Below are 26,963 nucleotides of genomic sequence, written 5' to 3'. Positions count from 1 at the left end.
AAAAAAATACAGAAAAAGACAAAACAAAAACAAATAAACAATGAACAAAGGCAAATGCTCTTTTTCTGTTATACCAGTGGATAAGACCTGCATAACTTTTACATAACCCATATGATTTATGCATAATATCTAACAAATAATTAATGAATTAATTTGCATAAAGCAAAGCATGAAGGCTGAGTGTAGGGATGTCATAAGTATTGGTACTTCGGTTCCAAGTCAAGAGTAAAATAAATAAAAAAATACTCACAAGGTTATTTAAGCACTTGGTCTTAATTCTTTTACACTGAAAAGGTGCTGATTGCCCTGTCAGAGCCATTGCTCGACTGGAGGAACTGAGCGATCAGAAGAAAAGCACTCGCTACTCACCAAAAAATACAATCACGCGGCTGTGCGCATGAACGGTCAAATGTGCTTCATTTTTAAAATGGCTGTCCAACGTGGTATTAATGTGACCACAATTGAGTGATTTCAAACAGAGGGAACAAAAACAATGAGGTGTGTGTCCAAATATTGGATCTTAGAATTAAACCTTGGTGTGGCTGTACATTATGTTGTTACTTTTAATCAAACAACAATATTAAAAAGAAGCCACGCTACTACACTGGTATTGGTACTGACTACTGACATTTTGTTATTGTGACAACCCTAACAGAGTCATTATCTTTAAATTATTTGAGAGTATACGCTCACGGAGCACATTATTAGGAACACTATGGTAAATACAATATCTCTTGGTCATTCATGTGCACGTAACTTGTAATTAATTATATTTTCAACAGCAGTTGAAGGCCACATAAGTCCTCAGAAGTTTCCATTTACAAGTTATGAAATGGTTATTACAATGTAAAGTGAGTCTGGTCGGAATTAAATGGATTGGTTTGGGTCCATTTTCAAATTTCATATTGCTTTTAGTTCTATACACTTCCGAAGAAAAATGGGACAACAAATAAACCTGTCGCCTAACAAACTATACAGTAGCATTTTCTGACAACGTTTTTAAGTTATTCTTCAAAAACAAACAAAATGCATACCTAGTAAACTGTAAAGTCATCATCATTCACAATCCATACCAATTTGCATCCATCATGATTATTTAACTGACATGCCCCCAACTCTGAAATTACTGCATTTTGGTGGCATTCATGTGCACTCATCTCATAAGTTGGATCATTCTGACATAAAGTATCTACACTTCATTCTTCGAAACGGGCTGCCCTTGCACAACCATCACTTTAATAGATAATGATGCAACGGTGTCATCAACCTGAACAACATATCAGATTGGGTGGCTTGCAGACCCAGTTCTAGCAACAGCAAGACAATCTCTCTAAAACGCACTGTAGCTCAACAGAGCAAAGCAAGATGAAGTCATTAATCTTCAGGGAGTAATCACAAGCTCTTTGTCTGTTCCTCTGCATTCACACCAAATATGAATTAAAGTGGCAACCATACCGACTCATTTCGCTCTTGATGTCAAAAGCTGATAAATGTTCTCTACTTCAGTGCTGAGAGGAGAGGAGGTGATCCTTCCCATTTAAATTACCCAAGCAATAAAACGGCCTTCTAAATAATGCATGCAAAGACCCACAGATTTGCATACAAGACGCTATGCCTGTGTTCCCGGTAAACAAGTGGCTTTATGCATTTCATGCAAGTGGTTGTAAAGGGAGAGTCTATGGGCTTTGAGACAGCTGAAGTTTTATATCGGTTCACAAAATATAGAGACAGATAAATGTCTGCAACCGAGACAAGAAACAACAAACAGCAGTATTAGCTCATGAGGCTGTCGTGGTCGTTGAGGTAATTATATGATATCAGTAGAATGACGGTGCTGGCAGTAGGTGGCATTGAGGCTACAATACAAAGTGGCTCCCTTGACACCAACTGAAGCGAACCCTACTTACCACATCTCATTTGACAAAGCAGCAGCCACGGCTTCTCTCTCTGTGCATTATGGGTGAATGGAGACACACAAGGGACGTGCCTGCTTGTCCTGCTGTGTGTAATGACTAAGAGCACAGCTGATCAAGGGTAGTGTGGAAAGGGTGGATGAAAAGAGGGAAATAGTTGATAGGCCACATTTCAACAAACGCTCAAAAATTAAACGAATTAATCCATGGAAATCGGCAGGGATTCACCGATATAGAATTTCTGTGCCAGTACTGATAATTCACAGCTCATTGTGGCTGATACCAATAACCAATATTTAAACTTTTCGCCTTTTAACCCTTTAAACTGAAGCTGTTAGCGAATTAATTAAAAACTACTCACTTAAAACACTCACTTTTATTGCATCCACATAAATCAGTATTTATGGTAATTCTTGTGTCGTGTTCATTTACATGAATATTTACGTTAATTCTGACATATTGCTCTAAAATTTAACAGAGAGAGAATAACGAACTTCCAACCATATGTAATATTGAATTAAACCAAAATTAGAAGATAAACTATCAGCGTGTAATGAACCTTAAACTTGGCCAATATGATCATGTAACTGTAAAACATCATAAGTATCGGATAATCTTCTGTCACAATGTTGGTAAAGTCTGAACTAGTAAAATACAACAAGCACATTAGTTTCACAAACAAACTAGTGTTTTTTGCGAAGTAAACATTTCACATCGCTCTGTGAGGATTATTTTATTATAACATCTATGAACCGTGTTATGTTGTGTTTGGGCTTGTTTTAATTGGGATAATCTGCTCTAAGTAATGATAAGATATACCATTTCCCATATTCTGCTCATGTTTCATGAATACGTGCAAATGCAGCAAAGATTGCCCCTAAGTAGCATACAATTATTTTATGTTTTTGCCGTTTTCGCTTATTAGTTAATAAAAAATAATAGATGTCGACCAATAGTGGATTTTGCCGATACCGATAACCGATTTATCAGCCGATCATTTTTAAATTAGATTTAAAGAATGCTATGACAGGCACAGGCTACAAGAGACCAAAATTAATAAAATCCCAGATTCAATTTATTGTTCAACCAAAATGTAATAAAAATAAAAATAAATAAATAAAAAATGATTTGGTTCATATTGTGGAACTTTTAACTGTAAACAAGCCCAAAACAAACAAGAGGCTCTTATCTTGAAATGACGGGGACTTGGTTACAATGCTCTATAACTAAATATTTACCAAATTAAGCTTTTTATAGTCTATATAGTCACCAGATGAGGTTTAATGAGGAATAAGGTTTATTATCATTCACAAGATATGAAGTTGGAGACACAATGTATGTGCTGATAGGGCACATTTCCATACAGTCACATTTTCCTTTGCATGACCTCGCTTCAATTTAGATGACTTTATTATCAAATCAAAACAGCGCGGCCACAGAGGAACACGAAAAAAAAAATATCGCAACTATGAGCATAGATTTTTGCTGATAACCAATAGTCCCAAAAAGCAACTATCTGCAACGATTAATCGGTAAAACCAATATATTTGTCTACCTCTAAAAAATAAACAATATGGGAAATGGCATATCGTTACTTATAGCCGCCCAAAAACAGCATAATGTGCATAGATGTTGAAAAAAATTCTCACAGAGCAATGTGACGTTCTAGCTTGGATTTCAACACTATTTTCTGTTGCATGCGCACTGACACTTGAGACTGCTTGACAAGATGAGAAGCCACAGGCAGTCAGAGATTCTCTGCCGCAAACATATAAACCGTATCAAATTATCGGGGAAAATATTGAGGATAATTCCACTATCAGCACAATAATAATATTTTAATGTTCCCAGTTAATGGCTAATAATATATCGGACGTCGATATATCATGCACCCATAAAAATGTATATATGTCTGGTATGATTTAAGAATAGGGACACCTGTATGATACCACTAGTTGACAAATTATTTGTGTATAAAATGAAAAGAGACTGCATTGTGAACATGATTTGATGTAATGTCCTGCAATTTGTATGTATAGTTTTATACTGTATCAGTACATTTGACATTGCTGCTATTTTGAACCTGAATTTCTCTTCAGGGAAAATTACAGGGCCTGTATCTACTGGTTTATAGTTAAGCAGTAATGGTGCCAAAAACAAAAAAACATTCAGTTAGCGGTAGTTCTGTGGATGGCCTCGTTGATGAGAGAGGTCAACAGAGAACGGCCAGATTGGTTCGAACTGACAAAGTCTACGGTAACTCAGATAACCACTCTGTACAATTGGCACTGTTCTGGCGGCACGAGGAGGACATTCACAATATTAGGCAGGTGGTTTTAATGTTGTGGCTGATTGGTGTATGTCTAATTTGTTGAACCACTGTCAAATGTTAATAAGAGAAAAAAGGAACAAACCCTTGAATGAATTCTTGTTTGAAGATTTCTGTTACAGACATGATGTTTTCTTCATGATGAGGGCATACGTTTGTTTGTTTTGCCCGCAAATCAAATTTACCGTGCCCCGGAGCCTTACTAACAAGTACAGCCACAAAACAATGAATTTGTAAGGTAACTGCCCATGCAGAATACTGGAATAACCTTGTCAAAACCAGCTGATGTGAATCAATGCAAATAAACACCTTAATTTAAAAAATACAGAAATAGGACACCACTATGTATAACATTATATGGTTATGTTTAAAGATATAAGATCTATATTTGTTTTTGTGTTTTTACAATTATCTGGCATAATTTGATACTTAAAACTCCCAAATACACCTTGTTATAAGGGGACAGCATTTTACCAACGGTTTAAAGCCAACTCCGCTGAACCTAGCTTTAAAAAAAAAAATCACAGGAACTATAGACTAAAAATCAGAAGACTGCATTATCAAATAATTACTTCAGGCCTCTTGAGGTTCAAAATAGATTAAGAAAAAACAGCAACAAAGAACAAAGATAAGACTAGGGCACATGAAAAAAAGAAGGCTGCTTTGCTGCAGGGCCGCCATCATATACAGTATACCAGCAAAAAGAGAAACTACAATACAAAACAAAAGCAACCAGCTAGACCAATGTCTCCTTCACGATTGAGAGGAATCATACATAATACATACATTGTACAAACGACCCAATATTGATTGAAATGGTTAATAGAGCAGGAATACATTCTGGATAAACAGTGTGAGAAATAGCGGCATGGCTGTGAAGTTCATCAGTTTCAAACAGCAATTTGTTGCTGAAGCAAGCAGGATGAGGTACTTTACCCTTCAAGTTATAGTACCTTAAATGGCAGTACATTACAATGCAGATGGCAAAAATATGGTATACATGCTAATCAGCAAATATCTGCAGTCTGTCTTTACATTTACTGATACATACAGTGGGGTCCAAAAATTTGAGACCCCATAGGACTGCCATTGTAACATGTAGAATCAATGGGATGAAGGGGGCAGACAGGAGCTTCCTCAAAACTAAATGACCATTTAGAATATTTGCACCAGAATGTGTTTTCCGTGTATTAATTTTGTGCATTCACTACTGCATGCACACAGGACAGAAGCCACAATTCAGTGCGGTTGTGATTTGGGTGAGAATAGGCGGTTTTATTTTGGTCCTGTCGCCTGGTAAGTGACTGCCCAATCACGCCTGAGATGACTTGTCTAGGATGTCAGGCTGATGAATGAGGGAGACAAAAGGCAGAGACACGAAGCAGGACACTTTTATGATGGACGGACCCTAGCTACATCACAGAGGAGGGGAACAACGTGCTGACCACAGTGGTGCAGCTTGAAGAGGCAGATATTGGACAAAACAATTACATTGGCTAATAACCTTGTCCTGTACTACTGTTTCTGCAGTGTTATTCACAAAATGCTATTTGCAGAAATGCTTACACACTAACATATTTTTCATGTCTTAAGTAAATCTTGAATACTACTGTTGATTTTCTGAGCTTTAGAAGGCTTTACTTTACAAAAATAAGATTTTTAAATTAAATATATTAATATATGAACATATGTTTGAATTAAATATATTAAATATATTTATATTAAATAAAAAAAGTAAAAAACATAAACCAAAAATTACTTTTAAATTATTTTTTTTAAAAGGTGCACTCAGTAATTTTTCCCTCATTAAAAAAGTTAACTACTAAAGACATTAAGAGGAAACAATTAATTTTGCAGTAGTCTCTTAATTTTTTCCAGAGCTGTATATGTTGGAAATCATGACCTCTCACATTAAAATGAAGACACCAGTCATATCAGTAACCTTATAAAAGCTGTTTTATTCTACATGGAGAGGGTCCGCACATGGGGGCTGCCATGTTAGAATCACATGACCACCCAAATATTACTCGCTTAATCTCAGTAACCGTCCTGTTATTTGACACTTTCACTCATTGATTAAAGATATCTTGACTGACTGTGAATACTAAATTTCTACAATGCATCTGAAACTGAAAACTATTGATTTTAAATGATGCAGGATTTAAGCCTCTAGGTGTCATTTTAAGCCCAAGATGAAAGAAAGACAAAAGTTACTGAGTGCATCTTTAAATAAATAAACCCCCTAAAAAAGTACAAACAAAACAAAATATGAACAACTGACCAAATACACACACACACACATATATACAGTGGTGTGAAAAAGTGTTTGCCCCCTTCCTGATTTCTTATTTCTTTGCATGTTTGTCACACTTAAATGTTTCAGATCATCAAACAAGTTTAAATATTAGTCAAAGATAACACAAGTAAACACAAAATGCAGTTTTTAAATGAAGGTTGTTATTATTAAGGGAAAACAAAATCCAAACCTACATGGCCCTGTGTGAAAAAGTGATTGCCCCCTAAACCTTATAACTGGTTGGGCCACCCTTAGCAGCAACAACTGCAATCAAGCGTTTGCGATAACTTGCAATGAGTCATTTACAGCGCTGTGGAGGAATTTTGGCCCACTCATCTTTGCAGAATTGTTGTAATTCAGCCATATTGGAGGGTTTTCGAGCATGAACTGCCTTTTTAAGGTCATGCCACAGCATCTCAATAGGATTCAGGTCAGGACTTTGACTAGGCCACTCCAAAGTCTTCATTTTGTTTTTCTTCAGCCATTCAGAGGTGGACTTGCTGGTGTGTTTTGGATTATTGTCTTGCTGCAGAACCCAAGTTCGCTTCAGCTTGAGGTCACGAACAGATGGCCGGACATTCTCCTTCAGGATTTTTTGGTAGACAGCAGAATTCATGGTTCCATTTATCACAGCAAGTCTTCCAGGTCCTGAAGCAGCAAAACAGCCCCAGACCATCACACTACCACCACCATATTTTACTGTTGGTATGATGTTCTTTTTCTGAAATGCGGTGTTACTTTTACACCAGATGTAAGGGGACACACACCTTCCAAAAAGTTCAACTTTTGTCTCGTCAGTCCACAGAGTATTTTCCCAAAAGTCTTGGGGATCATCAAGATGTTTTCTGGCAAAAATGAGACGAGCCTTAATGTTCTTTTTGCTCAGCAGTGGTTTTCGTCCTGGAACTCTGCCATGCAGGCCATTTTTGCCCAGTCTCTTTCTAATGGTGGAGTCATGAACACTGACCTTAACTGAGGCAAGTGAGGCCTGCAGTTCTTTGGATGTTGTTGTGGGGTCTTTTGTGACCTCTTGGATGAGTCGTCGCTGTGCTCTTGGGGTAATTTTGGTTGGCCGGCCACTCCTGGGAAGGTTCACCACTGTTCCATGTTTTTGCCATTTGTGGATAATGGCTCTCACTGTGGTTCTCTGGAGTCCCAAAGCTTTAGAAATGGCTTTATAACCTTTTCCAGACTGATAGATCTCAATTACTTTCTTTCTCATTTGTTCCTGAATTTCTTTGGATCTCGGCATGATGTCTAGCTTTTGAAGATCTTTTGGTCTACTTCACTTTGTCAGGCAGGTCCTATTTAAGTGATTTCTTGATTGAGAACAGGTGTGGCAGTAATCAGGCCTGGGTGTGGCTAGAGAAATTGAACTCAGGTGTGATAAACCACAGTTAAGTTATGTTTTAACAGGTGGGGCAAACACTTTTTCACACAGGGCCATGTAGGTTTGGATTTTGTTTTCCCTTAATAATAACAACCTTCATTTAAAAACTGCATTTTGTGTTTACTTGTGTTATCTTTGACTAATATTTAAACTTGTTTGATGATCTGAAACATTTAAGTGTGACAAACTTGCAAAAAAATAAGAAATCAGGAAGGGGGCAAACACTTTTTCACACCACTGTATATATATATATATATATACACATACACACACACATTTATATATATATATATATATATATATATATACACACACACACATATATATACATATATATTATTAAACAGTGTTGGGGTAACGCATTTCAAGTAACGCGCATTACATATTCAAATGACTTTTTTCAAGTAATAAGTAACGCAATATTTTTATTATTTTAGACTATAATATCGGAGTTACTTTTTAAACAAAGTAACGCGTTGCTTTTGTACACCTGCTTTCCCCGTACTGCAAGAAATCAGGAGCAAAAGTGTGCAAACCTCGAGGAGGAGACGTAGTGATTGATGGCCATTTTAGTTCTAGAGAGTTTGAGGCTTGATTACCAGAGATGCACAATGAAGTTGTAGTATGTGTACACATGTTGGGTATTGTAGTTCAAGAGAGTATGAGCCATGCTTATCAGCAATGGACAGAGCAAAATAAGTCTTCTTTTAGCCCACCTTGAGATTTATGTTTTAAAAACTGCAAAATATTGCTGGTAAAGGACTATAAATCTGAACGCTTCAGTGGAATTCAGTTGAACTCATCATTTGCAGCAGCTGATTTGTTGTGCATTGGAGCCATTGTCATGACAATCACACCGAGAGTTAAAAAATGAGTCCTCATACGTGAAAGTGGTAAGTGAAACGTAGTTTTTCCGTGACTGATTAATGTACGCTGCATTTAAAAGTGTGTAAACTTTTTTTCATGGTATAATATAGCACATGCATAAGCCCGGAGAAGTCTTCCCGTGGCCACGGCATGATTATACAGTTGCATATAATGTGAATGATCACTGACTGTTTGTGCATCCGAATTGCTTTGTTCTAAAGCTGCCATAACCACTGCTCTAGGATCAGTTTGCATCCAAACTGCTCCGCGTTAAAGCATTTAACATTAAACATTCAATGGTGAAACGCGATTTAGTCATGTGTATATACATGCTGCATTAAATAAATAAATAAATAAATAAAATAAAATCAGTAAACGCGTTTAGGCAGAGGGATTATAAGACTAGTCTTCCACTGGCCACGGCATGATATGCAGGGTGAAATACTCACTTAATTTACTGACTTATGCAGCCGAACTGCTCTGTGTTACAGCTCCCCGTAACTGGGAGAATGGGATGAGAAAAGCTGACACTGGATCAGTGGCTCCGAGCAAAGTTCTACACACTGTTTGTGTACACAGAGAAAATGTCTTAATTTCTAAAATGATTCTACATTTTTGTTTTATAATAAACAAGTAGTTTGATTCATGAAACAAACTGTTTTTATGACAATTTAGTAGCATTAAAAACGATTCCATTCAAGTTGTATCAATATGCGTCGTTGAAGCTGTATGCGATCAACCAGTGGCGTCTGTATGCACCATGGATCAACACAATACAAGCTTGCACTAATATGACTTAAATGAAAAATATAATTTTATTATCAGACACATTCCTTGAACATATTAGGCTGGCATTCCCCACTGAATTTTATCCTGACTTTTAAAAAATATTTCAAGTTGACTCTGGCATTGTCGACTGGACTTTGCTGCTTTAGGTAAGACAGTGGTTATTCTTCATACTTCATTCTTCATATTGGAAGCCATGTCGATGGAAAAACAAATCATGCATATTCATGTTATTGATTCATTATAATAAATATGATGTAAAGACCTACTGATTGTAGACTTTCTAAATATCTGTTTGTTTACCATGTTGTTTTGACATGAGTGTTGTACAGTAGCTAGCATGACCTGTCTCATGTATGCAATGCAAGGCTTATTTGTATGGAATGCATAGCAGCATAGCAGAAGAGAAAGTGGCTGTCAGAAAAAAGTAATGCAAAAATAACGCAAAAGTAACGTAATGCTTTACTTTCATAAAAAGCAACTTTCATTAATTTAGTTAGTTTTTAAGGAGTAATGCAATATTCTAACAAATTACTTTTAAAAGTAACGTTACCCAACAATGTTATTAAATACATTTTAAATAAATAAAAAATAAAGTGTGAACAACTTACCAATCCATCTCATGACAGAGGTGAGGATCTGGAGGTATTTGGTCTTCTGTGCATTGAAAAAGGCGAAGGGCCCCAAAAACAGTGTGAAGATAGCCTGAAAAAAAAGAGAAGAATGTCAGTGAAAGTCTATGAAACCATACAACCGTTTGGGTCACAGCAGTGTGCAGCAAGTTGTACACCAACTTATATGGGCAAACATTCTAGTATATGTCATAGGGCTGAACTTTTGACCAAAATCAAGTCATGGGCAAAGATGCTCTACTGCCAATAGAAATACTGTTCAAGAAAGGCTGTTCACACTTGAGTCCTCTTAAAAAGAACCAGACTAAATAAATAAATAAATAAACAGTGAAACACAGAGAGGAAAAAAACAAATTCACATCACCATCACATTGTATCTGTTCACTCCGTACCTGATTTTGCACACTTTGTGATAGGATCTCAGCCCACATTTCATCATTATTCTTTTGGAACCCAATAATAAGTAGGGATGGAAATTGTAAGTAATTTAATGATTCTGGTTCCGATTCCTGTTTCTTAACGGTTCCAGTACCAATTCCAGTTTCAATTCTTGTAGTACTTTTGAGGCAGTATTATTTGGAAATAAAAGATGCTTATTGCATTTACTGCTCTTTGCAGTCTGTTGCCAAATAATGAGATCATTTCTACAGAGCAGATACAATAAATACATATTTTAAATGATATTTAAAACTTTATAATTGTATAACAAATAAATCAAAAAAAAAAAAAATTGGTTGCAGACTTCGAGGCTTAAATGTAATACAATAATTGATCCTCTAAACTACAGTACTGTGCAAACATTTTAGGCACTTGTAAAAAATGTTGCATAGAGAGGATGTCTTCAAAAATAATGACATAAATAGTTTTCATTTATCACTTAATGTCATACAAAGTCCAGTAAACATAAAAAAGCTAAATCAATATTCGGTGTGACCACCTTTGCCTTTAAAACAGCACCAATTCTCCTAGGTACACCTGGACACAGTTTTTCTTGGTTGTTGGCAGATAGGATGTACCAAGCTTCTTGGAGAATTCGCCACAGTTCTTCTATCTATTTATGCTGTCTCGATTGCTTCTGTCTCTTTATGTAATCTCAGACTGACATGATGTTCAGTGGGGGCTCTGTGGGGGCCATGGCATCTGTTGCAGGGCTCCCTGTTCTTCTGTTCTAATCATTTCTATTTGCAAAAGAAATGTCTGGGAGTCTAACATTTATATTTCCTATTGGCACACTAAAGCTGAAGATATAAATAACCATCTTAAGACATCATATGTGCCTTAAGACTTTTGCACAGTACTATATATTTTAAATTAAAATTCTAAACAAACAAAAAATGTGATAGCATACTTCATTCAAGCATTTATTATTTTATCAAATTCCACTTATTACAACAAAACTTGTGTATATGTAACTTCACACTGTTATGTAAACAAGCAATCAATAACAGATCTAAAGAACAACATGACAGTAGTGCTGGGCGATATATAGAATTTTAACAATATAATCGAGATAATTTTGCTGACGATGACGATTGACCAATATCGTGAATATCACCATGATTTTAATGTGCTTTCATTTTACCATTAAGTTCCATAAACAGCTCATCAGTAGACTAATTTCACGATCCTTCAAGGCTGCACAATTAATCAAAAATAACATCAAAACGGCGAGTTGGTCATATGTGATTATTAATCCACAAAAGGCTGTGATTTAAAGATGGTCTGTGTGTGATTCAGAACAAACCAGTGATGCGCTGATCTATATGCACGCGCACGGCGGCGGTCACAGATCAGTTCACGTGCATTGTGAAATCAAAGTAATGAAGTAACGGAGATTACAGCATTTCAGGAAATGCAGAACACTGTAAACTGTCAAATACACATTGCCTTTCCTGTGTCTAAATAAAAGCTCCTTATGAAGTTGAAGTAAATACGACAGCACTTTCAGTGTCAAAATAAAAGCCCCAGGTGAAGATGAAGTAAACAGGACAGAAATATATTACTTTTGTATAACACAAATCTAATAATCAGAATAATAATGATAATTCAGCATTATATTATAATAATAAACCTGACGTGTCAGTAATAATTTAGTATGATGCAATGTTCAACTGGGGTTTCAAAAATAAGTCAGTGAGGTAACTTTGCACACCTTGTTTTTCACAAAAATTTATTAGTAAAAACATTTGGAGGTAAATAATGCTTTTTATTGCTACTATGTATCATTGTGTAGCAAAACATAAATATAAAATTCATATCAATAAAATGTCATTCACCCTTTGTTTATTTAATGAAAAACTAATTATTTTTAAATAGATTTTTATTTAATGTCTTTAAAATATTGAATCTACTTGGCTACAATGGCTGTTTGGATGAAATGTTGGTTCCTTTGATAAAAAACAAACATGAGCCATTTTAGAGCAAATACATAATTATCAAGATATACGTATATCGAATATCATCAATAGGCTGAAAATAGAGATAATTTTTTAAGACATATCGGCCAGCCGTACATGACAGTAACAGTTAAAGAGACAGTTTAGACTGTTATGTAGTCTAATGTTAGGCTTCAGGCTTGTGAGACATCAACAGCACTTATTTCATTTCAAATTGGACATAACTTACGCATCAGTATAAGATTAATTCAGTACACAGTTTACACAACAGCTTTGATCAGCAGTAATGCTGAAACTGTTAGTTTCTCTCTATTTTTCAGCCATAGTGTAGTAGTAATCCGAGCGATCATGGAGTGAAATTTGCGCACTGACTGACCACACACAGTTTGGCAACGTCAGCTCAACTCACACATAGCACACACAAGACAGTTTTTTATAGCCACTTGCTTGTTTAAATCTTTGATGTCACAGGAATGAATGAAAATTCATACATTTAGCTGCTCTTACACAATTTGAATGCCACGAACACAAGACGCATGATACAAACAGTAAAGCTGTTTGCTGTGAGCAAACAGTACTCTTGGAATGCCTCTCATCCAATCAGATTCGAGGACCTGAACTAACTGTTGTATAATAATAATTATTATTATTATTGTTATATAACAGTACCATATTGATTATAATAATTTCATAACTTGCATGCGGCATGGCTATGCATTCCGGTTACACCCTTAAAGCTACCTTTTCCACAGTCTCCGCCATTCACATATGACTGTCATATTTCTCTCCCTAGTGGCAGCCGTGATGAATTGTAATTTTGCACGCAATGGATTTTATTAATTAAAGGAGAAGCTACCAAAGGTTTGCCTCAGAATGACATTACTGTGTGTGATTTTTTTTTTTTTTTTTTTTTTTTAGCAGATGGACGAATTCAATAAAGTTCACAATTAACATTCACTCAGTATTTATTATTAATAGTATTATTTATTAATAATACTGTGTTATTGTTTTTATTATGATAGATAACAGCATCAAGCAACATTTAGCAAAAAGGAAGCCATTAAACATGTAGGTTTTGTGTGTGCAGTAGCAATTTTTTTATATACATATATTTGCAACGTAAACAATAAATTCTGACTTCTACATTCATAATGGTACAAAATACAGAAGTACAGGTGTTTAGAATAAAGTTTAGGTCAAAATTGCACAGTTTTAATTGAATATATCATATCCGGTCATGCGGTCACATACGGCATGATTGCACAAGTTGAAATATTTAAACACGGCTGAAGCTCAAATTGGATCAGGAAATGTAGCATCCGGAGATGGTTGGAACCACATGCAGCCCCCGTGCGACTCTTCACTGGAAATGAATGTCTTCCGGTCTATAGTCTATCATTTGTCGAATGCAGTGAAAAGGCAGCTTAAGCCTTTATTTTAGCGGAACACCAAAGGAAAAGATTTGTTTGTGGTTGAGTTGAAAATGGCCTTGGGCTCCTTCCCACTTCATTCTAAACATAAACTCGCTTTCGTCCCTAAGACTTTCCCATGGGGAAATCCCCGCCGCCATTGTGGAAGTCCATTCAGCTTCGCTAAGCAGGCGGGGGAAGTTTCTGCCGACAGACCCTCATTCCCTCAATTTTGACAAAGCATATGTACCCTTCAGGTAGCTCCATCTCCCAAAATGCAACTCAATTGTGACATCACAGCACATCAAGATTAACCTACCCCCACCCCACACAACTCTAGTGTATGGTAAAAGGGAAAATTCTTTAAGAGACTTTAGGTCAATTAAACAGTTCAGAAGCGCTGTATTGAGATTTAACCGCATAATACTTGTAACTGTCTTAAACTGACTGTTTGTAATACAGTCACAGACTATGTGTTCATTGTAATGTTACCATATTATTGAATACATTTTACAGATTTTGTATGGATTATATTGCAGTAGTTTTATAACACTGCAATACACTACAGAGAACAGTACAGTAAGTAACATACAGTAAGCGAAGGCATGCAGACTATTTTTTCATTTACAGTTGAAGTCAGACGTTTACATACACCTTAACCAAATACATTTCAACTCAGTTTTTCACAATTTCTGACATTTAATTGTAGAAATATTCTCTGTCTTAGATCAGTTAGGATCACTACTTTATTTTAAAAATGTGAAATGTCAGGGCCTGGGTAGCTCAGCAAGTAAAGACACTGACTACCACACCTGGAGTCGCAAGTTTGAATCCAGGACATGCTGAGTGACTCGTCAGGCTTCCTTAGCAACCAATTGGCCCAGTTGCTAGGGTGGGCAGAGTCACGTTGGGTTAACCTCCTCATGGTCGCTATAATGTGGTTCTCGCTCACGGTGGGGTGCATGGTGAGTTGTGCGTGGATGCTGCGGAGAATGTTGTGAGACTCCACACGCGCTAGGTCTCTGCGGTAACGCGCTCAACAAGCCATGTGATAAGATGCGCGGATTGACGGTCTCAGAGGCGGAAGCAACTGAGATTCGTCCTCCGCCACCACGAGGACCTAGAGCACATTGGGAATTGGGCATGCCAAATTGGGGAGAAAAGGGGAGAAAATCCAAAAAAGAATGTGAAATGTCAGAATAATAGTAAAGAGAATTATTTATTTCAGATTTTATTTCTTTCATAAGTTTACATACACTTTGTTAGTATTTGGAAGCATTGCCTTTAAATTGTTTAACTTGGGTCAAATTTTTTTGGTAGCCTTCCACAAGCTTCTCACAATAAGTTGCTGGAATTTTGGCCTGTTCCTCCAGACAGAACTGGTGTAACTGAGTCAGGTTTGTAGGCCTCCTTACTCACACACGCTTTTTCAGTTCTGCCCACAAATTTTCTATCGGCTTGAGGTCAGGGCTTTGTAATGGCCACTCCAATACCTTGACTTTGTTGTCTTTAAGCCATTTTGCCACAACTTTGGAGGTATGCTTGGGGTCATTGTTCATTTGGAAGACCCATTTGCGACCGAGCATTGACTTCCTGGCTGATGTCTTGAGATGTTGCTTCAATATATCCACATAAATTTCCTTCCTCATGATGCCATCTATTTTGTGAAGTGCACCAGTCCCTCCTGCAGCAAAGCACCCCCACAACATGATGCTGCCACCCCCATGATTCAAGGTTGAGAAGGTGTTCTTCAGCTTGCAAGCCTCACCCTTTTTCCTCCAAACATAACGATGGTCATTATGGCCAAAGAGTTACATTTTTGTTTCATCAGACCAGAGGACATTTCTCCAAAAAGTAAGAACTTTGTCCCCATGTGCACTGGAAAACTGTAGTATGGCTTTTTTATGGCAATTTTGGAGCAGTTGCTTCTTCCTTGCTGAGCAGCCTTTCAGGTTGTCAATATAGGACTCATTTTACTGTGGATATAGATACTTGTCTGCCTGTTTCCTCCAGCATCTTCACAAGGTCCTTTGCTGTTGTTCTTGGACTGATTTGCACTTTTCGCACCAAACTATGTTCATCTCTAGGAGACAGAATGCATCTTTTTCCTGAGTGGTTTGATGGCTGCGTGGTCCCATGATGTTTATACTTGCATACTATTGTTTGTACAGATGAACGTGGTACCTTCAGGCATTTGGAAATTGCTCCCAATGATGAACCAGACTTGTGGAGGTCCACAATTTTTTTTATGAGGTCTTGGCTGATTTTCATTGATTTTCCCGTGATGTCAAGCAAAGAGGCACTGAGTTTGAAGGTAGGCCTTAAAATACATCCACAGATACACCTCCAATTGACTCCAATTAACCAATCAGAAACTAAATTAGGCTTGACATCATTTTTTGGAATTTTCCAAGCTGCTTAAAGGCACAGTTAACTTAGTGTATGTTTTCTGACCCACTGGAATTGTGATATAGTCAATTAAAAGTGAAACAATCTGTCTTTAAACAATTGTTGGAAACATTACTCCTGTCATGCACAAAGTAGATATCCTAAACGACTTGCCAAAATGATAGTTTGTTAATATGAAATCTGTGGAGTGGATAAAAAAAAAACAAGTTTTAATGACTTCAATCTAAGTGTATGTAAACTTCTGACTTCAACTGTATATTACATGATCCCGAAAAAGGAGATTAAAGTAGTCAAGCCAACTGTACTACTAAATGGTCAACAGTATAATAAGTAATGTCGATATTGCAATATATTATATAACCACAACAAAACAAGTGTATAAATGAATACATTTATGCAAACAAGCAAAGTTGTAGCTCTTCTAATAAAAAAGTCTTGTTTGTGTGTGTGTGAAAAGGAATTGATTTCTGATGCATTTCTTTGCACAGGCACGAAGATTCATGACTCATTTCTAATAAACTATATTGGGTTGAGTGTGGATGAGAAACGTTCCTCACCATCATACACTTGTGCATATCCGACATGTCGTACACTTTGATATGTATATTACAAACTTTATCAGCATGGCTGAACGATTAATCGAATTAAAATAGAAATCGCGATATGACGTAGTGCGATTCTAAAACCACAATAGTTGCGATTTAATTAAATAAACTGCTGCTTGCTGTATGCGTGCAGCTTTGTTCTCTGTAGTGTATTTACACATCCTCAAAGCAAGAGTGAGGCTAATGAGTGAGCGCAATGTATATCTTACAGCTCTCTAGATTGACTAATTGTACATTTGCATAACTCCAAATATGCTTGGCTGCTAAAAGTTACTATCCAAATCTTAAGTAACCTCATAACACAGTTTGTGGACAGAAGAGCAGATGAGAGCATTTCTCTGCATTAAAAGGCCATCGGCAACTCAACCACAAACAGAAATGTCTTCCTTCAGTGTTCCGCCAAAATAAAAGCTTCTGCCAAAATAAAGGCTTAAGGGTTTAACCAAAACACATAGCAATACCGCATGCAAGTTAAAAAATTAATACATAAATATGGTACAGAGACCCTATCACAAATTGGACAAAATCAGGTACAGAGTGAACAGATACAATGTGAAGGTGATGTGAATATTTTTATTTTTTTCCTCTCTATGTTTTACTGTATTTTATTTATTTATTTATTTAGTCTGGTTCTTTTTAAGAGGACTCAACTGTGAACAGCCTTTCTTGAACAGTACTTCTATTGGCAGTAGAGCATCTTTGCCCATGACTTAAATTTGGTCAAAAGGAAACACTTACTAGGTTTTAGTTTTATGTTAATAATCATATTGCTGTTAAAATAGCAAATCGCAATATTTTTTCAAAATAACTGCAATTTGATTTTTCGTCCAAATCGTTCAGCCCTAGTTTTAAGCTTACAAAATAGTAAAAAATATGGTAAATTGGCATCAGAATGTCCTTCCAATAGTTTATTAATAATTGCTCAAACATCCACTGGCAGCCAAAAGTTTGGAATAATGTACAGATTTTGCTCTTATGGAAAGAAAATGGTACTTTTATTCACCAAAGTGGCATTCAACTGATCAATGTACAGTCAGGACATTAATAACGTGAAAAATTATTATTACAATTTTAAAACAAATTTCAGAACTTCTTAAACTACTTCAAAGAGTTCTCATCAAAAAAATCCTCCACATGCAGCAATGACAGTTTTGCAGATCCTTGACATTCTAGCTGTCAGTTTGTCCAGATACTCAGGTGACATTTCACCCCACACTTCTTTTAGCACTTGCCATAGATGTGGCTGTCTTGTCGGGCACATCTCACGCACCTTACAGTCTAGCTGATCCCACAAAAGCTCAATGGGGTTAAGATCCATAACACTCTTTTCCAATTATCTGTTGTCCAGTGTCTGTGTTTCTTTGCCCACTCTAACCTTTTCTTTTTCTCAGCCTGCACCCCCGAGTCTTCTCTTTACTGTTGTACATGAAACTGGTGTTGAGCGGGTAGAATTCAATGAAGCTGTCAGCTGAGGACATGTGAGGCGTCTATTTCTCAAACTAGAGACTCTGATGTACTTATCCTCTTGTTTAGTTGTACATCTGGTCTTCCACATCTCTTTCTGTCCTTGTTAGAGTCAGTTGTCCTTTGTCTTTGAAGACTGTAGTGTACACCTTTATATGAAATCTTCAATTGGCAATTTCAAGCATTGTATAGCCTTCATTCCTCAAAACAATGATTGGCTGATGAGTTTCTAGAGAAAGCTGTTTCTTTTTTGCACTTTTTAACATAATACTGACCTTAAGACATGGCAGTCTATTGCATACTGTGGCAACTCAAAAACAAACACAAAGACAATGTTAAGCTTCATTTAACAAACCAAATAGCTTTCAGCAATGTTTGATATAATGGCAAGTGATTTTCTAGTACCAAATTAGCAATTTAGCATGATTACTCAAGGATAAGGTGTTGGAGTGATGGCTGCTGGAAATGGGGCCTGTCTAGATTCGATCAAAAATGACTTTTTTTCAAATAGTGATGGTGCTATTTTTTACATCAGTAATGTCCTGACTATACTTTATGATCAGTTGATGCCACTTTGGTGAATTAAATAACCAATTTCCTTCCTAAACAGCAAAACCTGTACATTATTCCAAACTTTTGGCCAACAGTGTATCTAATGTCACCTGTGAAAATGAAACAAATTTCTGTTTGTAGGAAGGGTCTTTTAATTTCCACTTAAAAAACAAACATCAGATACGGAAAGAGTGTATAAATCTTTCTGAAAGAAGACAGTAAACCTCTCAAGCATGACTGTGCAGAGACTTCATCATTTTTATAGTTTTGTTTATATCCTTATGGTAACTAATTATTGTTTATTTTGAGTGATTGATTATTCCGATTTGTGTTTTTCCCTTTATGGCAACTGGAGGCTGGAATATTTTTAATATTGCTCACTCATATGTCTGTTTACCCCAGAGGTAATATTTTCTAAAAAGGAATTTGTAGACATCTGATTCAGCTGCCCTCTTCTGGTATGTTACGGAGGTTCTGACACACTATTTTGCATATGGTGATTTGGATTTTCAGCTATTGGCAACAAGTATATAGTCATGTTCTGCATTTTCTATCACAGTAGCAGAAAAACTTTCCTCTATTAGAATGAATTACAACAGTAACATAAAACGGTGTTCACAACTCACAAAACATCTTCTCTAATAAGATGTACTTTGAATGAAACAGGATATTCAGCGAAGAAAAAAGAACTATGTATTTTTATTGGAATAACCTGTACTAATATGTCATTCACAATAAGACCTGTTACATGTTTTAAGAAAGTAAATAGACAAATTGACTTAAATCAAGTGAGATTAATAATCAAGAGATTTACACACTGCATTTTGTTTTTCATGATACACTGCACAAAGTTCTCATTAAAGAGTGAAATATAAGTCAAATGGAATTTGAGTGACATCGGCCATATTTTATCCTGAGAGGTGAGGAGTGTGTTGATTTGTATAGTCAGATAAACCACTGAGAATGAGATAACAGTCCATCATCATGCCTGAACGTCTATCCTGATTAAAGAGCTGACAGAGAGGCTGGCAAAGGCTAAAGCCCTGAAGCAACAGAGAGAAAAGAATGGAAGCTTCTAAATTCATGTGGTGTTCCTCTAAAAGGGTTGTAATGGGAAATGAAACAATATGGCATGAAAATGTGACAGTGAACAAGAAAAGGTGCAGTGAAGGTACAAGTTTGCAAAGGTGTGGAAATTAATAACAGAAATTGAAGAGAGAAACAAGGGTTCTTCTATTAAAGAGTTGCCTTTTTCATTTGAAAAAGGTGATTTTAAAGCACATTTGGTCACACTTTATATTAGGTGGCCTTAAATACTATCTACTAACATTAAATACATACAAGACTATGTATTTACTGTGTAACTACATGTTGTTCTGCAAAATGCCCACATTTGATGCTACTGAGGTTGAGGTACGTGTAGGTTTAGGAGTAAGGGTAGGTTTAGGGTTAGGATTAGGGGTTAGAGTTAGGTTTTGGGGTAAGGGTTGGGTTAGGGGTAAAGTTAACAGTGTAACTACAAATGTAATTAAATGCAAATACTTTAAATGTAATTACAATGCAACAACATGTATGTACATAAGTACACTGTATCAAATGGTTAAGTACATAGTAGTTAAGGCCACCTAATATAAAGTGGGTCCGTACATTTCTTTAAATATTTTATTGATTTAAGGATTTTAAATATTCTCTCAGTCAAAAAATATAAGTATTTAAGTGTTAATAAATTGCACTGTGTTGTCTCAAGCTAAATCAATTAATGCAAGCGAAGCTATAACTAAGCCTTCAGAAAATTAACAGGGTGGAAAGTTTTACCATTTATTTCACCATATCTAGTCTCAAGGTCATGACACTTCAAGGCATTTCTTAGAAAGAACTGAATGTTGATATTTCCACAATTATTCAGTTTTCAATAATCAGCTGATGACCAGACAAAATCATGGTGACAGGGTTGATAGTTTCTAACAAACCAAGTACTACAAAAAAAAAATAATAATAATATTATTTATTATAATATATATATATATACACACATACATATACATACACACACACACACACACACACACACACACACCGATCAGCCACAACATTAAAACCACCTGCCAAATATTGTGTAGGTCCCCTTCGTGCCGCCAAAGCAGTGCCAACCCGCATCTCAGAATGCTATTCTGAGATTATATTCTTCTCGCCACAATTGTACAGATCGGTTATCTGAGTTACTGTAGACTTAGTCAGTTTGAACCAGACTGGCAATTCTCTGTTGACCTCTCCCATCAACAAGACATTTCGATCCGCAGAACTGCCGCTCACTGGATGTTTTTAGTTTTTGGCACCATTCGGAGAAAATTCTAGAATCTGTTGTGCGTGAAAATCCCAGGAGATCAGCAGTTACAGAAATACTCAAATCAGCCCATCTGGCACCAATCATCATCCATGTGATAATCTAATCAGCCAATCGTGTGGAAGCAGTGGATAAAATCATGCAGATACGGGTCAGGAGCTTCAGTTAATGTTCAAATCAACCATCAGAATGGGGAAAAAATGTGATCTCAGTGATTTGGAGCATGGCATGATTGTTGGTGGGAGAGGTCAACAGAGAATGGCCAGACTGGTTCGAACTGACAAAGTCTACGGTAACTCAGATAACCGCTCTGTACAATTGTGGTGAGAAGAATATCATCTCAGAATAGCATTCTGAGATGCGGGTTGGCGCTCTTTTGCCGGCACGTGGGGTACCTACACAATATTAGGCAGGTGTTGTGGCTGAACAGTATATATAATCACACACACACACTGTAAAATAAAGTGCTAAAAAGAAGAGACATTTACTTGCCCTTGCAGCATTCACTTCCTGAAAGGATTATGTCATTATGACAGTTTCTTATCAATGTAATACTGCATTATGGAATGGAATACTATGGCATGATGATGGTAACAGTGTCGACACATAACCTGGAAACACTTCTTTTTAATTATGACTTTTTTTTTCAATCAAAAAGTCCATATTTGCTAATATAGCTTTTAACAATTAATAGCTGACATCAACTTTTACTATGTGTCATTCAAGTCATTATTTACACACATTAAAGGGATGTTCAATAAAAGTTCAACTCAATTTGCACAGAGGCGTAAAATAAATAAATAAATAAATCATTCACCACTAAATAACACTGAAAGAAGTTTTTTCCTTGCTACAGTCACTTTAGCTTGATCACTTTAAGACATTAAGGCATGATTTTCTATTAAGCTGCTTTGAAACGTGTATTGTAAAAAGTGCTATACAAATATAAATGACTAGCGTGTTGACAAACAAATTTTTCTCAAGAAAAACATGAAAATTGTGAGTTTATATGAATTTTTCTCATTACAGTCAAACAAAATAAATGCAGTGCTGTTGTTTAAGTTACTTTATTATAGAGCTCTGCTTTTTGTTGCCAATGTCAGACATTTATGATTTGTCCAAATTTTAGAGATTGCTGTCCGCACACTGAAAAATTATAGTCTTATAAAAAATTATCCATCTTTATTGTTTACAAAATTCCATAGTGAGAAAAAAGCGCACAGTGCAGTGAAGTTAAAACGGAGCAAAAGTTTTAGCACATGCTTTCTTCAGTGCTCACAGAAAGCATGTGCTGAAACATCTGCAAGATTCTCTGGCTCCACACACCTGCAGGAATTTTCCATTTTTGGGAGCGCAACAACTCTCTACACTAGACATTTATGATTTAAAAGACATTTATGTTGAATTCTTGAATGAGTTTGAGTGAAACATTTGTGGGCGCTTTCATTTTTTTTTATTGTATCATATCATGAAATCTTTACATGCCTATATTTTTGGCATAATGTTGATTTCCACAAAAAAAAAAATTTTTTGTCTCGTCTTGTATATATTTAAAAGAAAAGGAAAAAAACTGCCATTACAGTAAAGGCACTTAAAATGGAAGTGAACAGGGTACAGTTTCAAAAGTATATACTGTAACATCACACAGATGAGGTTAAGGCTCGGTCACATTTACCTTCGCATGGCGGAATACAGTCATTTCAATGGGAATCCGCATGATCGTGAATGTCACACAATGGACTTCCGGTGGCGAAGAATTTCCCCTCGCTAATTTCACATGCAGTTTGTGTTTGGTGAACTTTAACAGGCAAATTCGCAGTGCTGACCAATAGGAAGTTGCTTGGTTTTGGCAGTGACTGGCCACATTCACTTCCATTGTAAGTTCCTTACTATAACCGTTATTTATTTATTTTTATATATATATAAACAACAAGGATAATTTTTTGTGGTAATTTACATTATGCCACAAAAGCTGTTGACTGAGCTTAACTTGTATTGAAACCTGAACATTCCTTTAATAAGGAACAAAGAAACCAATTATGCTGAATGACCTAGAAAAAAAAAAAAAAAAAAAAAGAGAAATGAGTGACATTTTAGCAAAAGAAATCCACCTTGATAAATTCCCATAATGCACTGCTGTCAATATGAGTTCTCACACTTATCGCACGTTTGCTCATCACTCCCACCACACAGAAATGGTCTACAACACCTACGACCCAAATGCTGAGCATGCATTTCTTCACTGAGCTAGAACTCCAAAATCCCAAAGTGACCATAAAATACCAAAAGCAATCTCATATCAACACAAAAATGAAATAGAAAAAAACAGTACAACAGTTTCTTTATGGGAGGCCATGTGTAATCTAACACATCAGCCAATCTCAACTCTGATGGCTGGGTGTGCTGTAGCTCCTTATCAAAAGCCTGACATATAACATACGTCTCAGCTTCCGATCTGAAAAGGGCCACTGGCTTCTCATATTCCTTTCTTAGGCTGTTGTTGGGCTGGTAGTAAAAATGGCACAACATTGGCATGTTGGTAGGACACGCACGCCAGGAAATTAAAACAGGAAGGAAATTTAGTGTGGATGGGTGTGAAGGGAGAAATGGAGGAGCAGGTCCAGGCAGAGAGGGCAGCAGGGGAAGGAGAAAGCAAGAGCAATGGGGTGCTGGGTGACTCAGACATGACATAGAGAGAGAAGAGAGGTACTGTGATATACAGTACTGTACTTGTTATCACAGCACTAATTAACACTAACAGCGAGTGTAAAATAGCCAAGCACGACCCACATTCATGGAGTAGAACGATCCATTATTAGTGATGTTTTCCAACAATTATCTCTATTGGTATTGATCTATTACCAGAGGTGTATAGTAATGAAGTACAAATACTTAGTTACTGTACTTAAGTACAGTTTTTTAATATTTGTACTTTGAGTATAAATATTTCTTTGGACTTTTACTTTACTACATTTTGAAGAGAAAATTGATACTTTTACTCTGATAAATTTCTCCAGACCCTTTCGTTACTTTTGCAACTGAACATCTAAGAAATAAAAAAATAACAGCAGTACGTGCAAAAATGCATGCAGATCGGCGATAGTGATGTGTGATTCGTTGACAGTATCATTTGAGTCGAATCTTTTAAATTTGATTCCTTTGAACTGAACAAAAAGATTCAAAAAGCGGTCTGAATGATTCATGAATCTGAATCTAAATGACAAGCGAAGCTCGCACCTATTATGTGTTCCGTCGTCTGTCTCCACAAGGGAAGACAAGAAACGGCTCATGTGTGTTCATTTTTTTTTTCCGACTAATTAAATATATAAGTTTAGGCTTAAACATTATGAAAGCCGTGAAATAATGAAGTTATGTGCGCTCAGTCTCCCGCCTTTCCAGGAGACCTGTTCATATAAAAGTCAATCACATGCTTTTACATTTTACATTTAAACAAGATATGATGTGTATGAATAATTACCAGCACTCATGAAAATGTCCAACAATATTTATTTTTATATTTTATGAAGATGTGAATGGTCTTTGCCAAAGAAAAACTAGTTTTCTGGTGGTTGCTAAAGTGTTATATTTGCTTTGTAGCACATTTATGCTACAGTATGTGGTAACTAGGGTTTTCTGGATGGTTGCTAGGGCATGCTATGCAGTTATCAAGGTGATCTCTGCTGTGTGTTTTGGCACATTGCTACAGTATGTGGTTGCCAGGTTGTTACTATGCTGTTGCTAAGTTGTTTTCTGTGTTTTTTGCACATTGCTTTGCACTTGACAGAGTGTTCTAGGTGGTTGTCAGGTTGTTGCTATGCTGTTAGGTTTTTTAACTGTGTTTCAGCACATTTCTGTGCAGTTGCCAGGGTGTTCTGGGTGGTTGCTTATTGGCTCCATAATCTCATAAATATGATCATTCTGATGTGAATTGAATGTGCCATTAAAGGGATAGTTCATTTAAAAATGAAAATTCTCTCATAATTTTCTCACCCTCATTCGATCCAAGATGTGTATGACTTTAAGTTTTGTTTCTGCAGAACACAAACAAAAAAAGATTTTCAGAAGAATATTGCTGTTATGTAGGTCAGTTCAATGTAATGAATGGTGGTCAGACCTTTAAAGCTCCAAAAAGCACATAAATGCAGCATAAGAGTAATCCATACATCAATGTCTTCTGAACAGATCAAATTGGTTTTTGGGTGAGAATAGACCAAAATATAACTCCTTTTTCGACTATAAATCTTGACATGCACATCATAATGCAACTAAAGCCCGGACATTTTTGCAAATTTATAAATCCCAGCCGGATGCTTTAAGGTCCGATAAAGAGGACATGTCTGGGAAAAAGAGGACGTATGGTCACCCTACGTTAGCAGCGGTGCAGAAATTACTTTTAACATGGGGGCGATGAGGAAACATTTAGAAAATCAATTTTAAGTGACTACTACTAACAGAAACACGTGTTGTAATACTAATATGTCATGCTTGGGTGGGGACAAAAAGTAAACAGGACTTACGGTGCTGCCTTACAGGTGCATCTCAATAAATTAGAATGTCGTGGAAAAGTTCATTTATTTCAGTAATTCAACTCAAATTGTGAAACTACGTGTATTAAATAAATTCAGTGCACACAGACTGAAGTAGTTTAAGTCTTTGGTTCTTTTAATTGTGATGATTTTGGCTCATATTTAACAAAAACCCACCAATTCACTATCTCAAAAAATTAGAATACATCATAAGACCAATAAAAAAACATTTTTAGTGAATTGTTGGCCTTCTGGAAAGTATGTTCATTTACTGTATATGTACTCAATACTTGGTAGGGGCTCCTTTTGCTTTAATTACTGCCTCAATTCGGCGTGGCATGGAGGTGATCAGTTTGTGGCACTGCTGAGGTGGTATGGAAGCCCAGGTTTCTTTGACAGTGGCCTTCAGCTCATCTGCATTTTTTGGTCTCTTGTTTCTCATTTTCCTCTTGACAATACCCCATAGATTCTCTATGGGGTTCAGGTCTGGTGAGTTTGCTGGCCAGTCAAGCACACCAACACCATGGTCATTTAACCAACTTTTGGTGCTTTTGGCAGTGTGGGCAGGTGCCAAATCCTGCTGGAAAATGAAATCAGCATCTTTAAAAAGCTGGTCAGCAGAAGGAAGCATGAAGTGCTCCATAATTTCTTGGTAAACGGGTGCAGTGACTTCGGTTTTCAAAAAACACAATGGACCAACACCAGCAGATGACATTGCACCCCAAATCATCACAGACTGTGGAAACTTAACACTGGACTTCAAGCAACTTGGGCTATGAGCTTCTCCACCCTTCCTCCAGACTCTAGGACCTTGGTTTCCAAATGAAATACAAAACTTGCTCTCATCTGAAAAGAGGACTTTGGACCACTGGGCAACAGTCCAGTTCTTCTTCTCCTTAGCCCAGGTAAGACACATCTGACGTTGTCTGTGGTTCAGGAGTGGCTTAACAAGAGGAATACGACAACTGCAGCCAAATTCCTTGACACGTCTGTGTGTGGTGGCTCTTGATGCCTTGACCCCAGCCTCAGTCCATTCCTTGTGAAG

General features: G+C 36.6%; 1 protein-coding gene across 1 annotated transcript in view; it reads right to left on the bottom strand.

Annotated features, from left to right (window-relative positions):
* The window catches only part of LOC127451117 (transmembrane protein 104-like), a 107,690-nt gene that overhangs the window by 13,435 nt on the left and 67,292 nt on the right, over positions 1 to 26,963 (bottom strand). The window contains exon 9 of the mRNA XM_051715554.1: positions 10,193 to 10,286. Coding sequence (XP_051571514.1) covers positions 10,193 to 10,286 — 94 coding nt within the window. The remainder of the gene's footprint in view (positions 1 to 10,192; positions 10,287 to 26,963) is intronic.

This window comes from Myxocyprinus asiaticus, chromosome 14, assembly GCF_019703515.2.
Source record: "Myxocyprinus asiaticus isolate MX2 ecotype Aquarium Trade chromosome 14, UBuf_Myxa_2, whole genome shotgun sequence".
NCBI lineage: Eukaryota > Metazoa > Chordata > Actinopteri > Cypriniformes > Catostomidae > Myxocyprinus > Myxocyprinus asiaticus.
The sequence above is the reverse complement of the archived record's forward strand: the minus strand, read 5'-3'. Positions and strand labels throughout refer to the sequence as shown.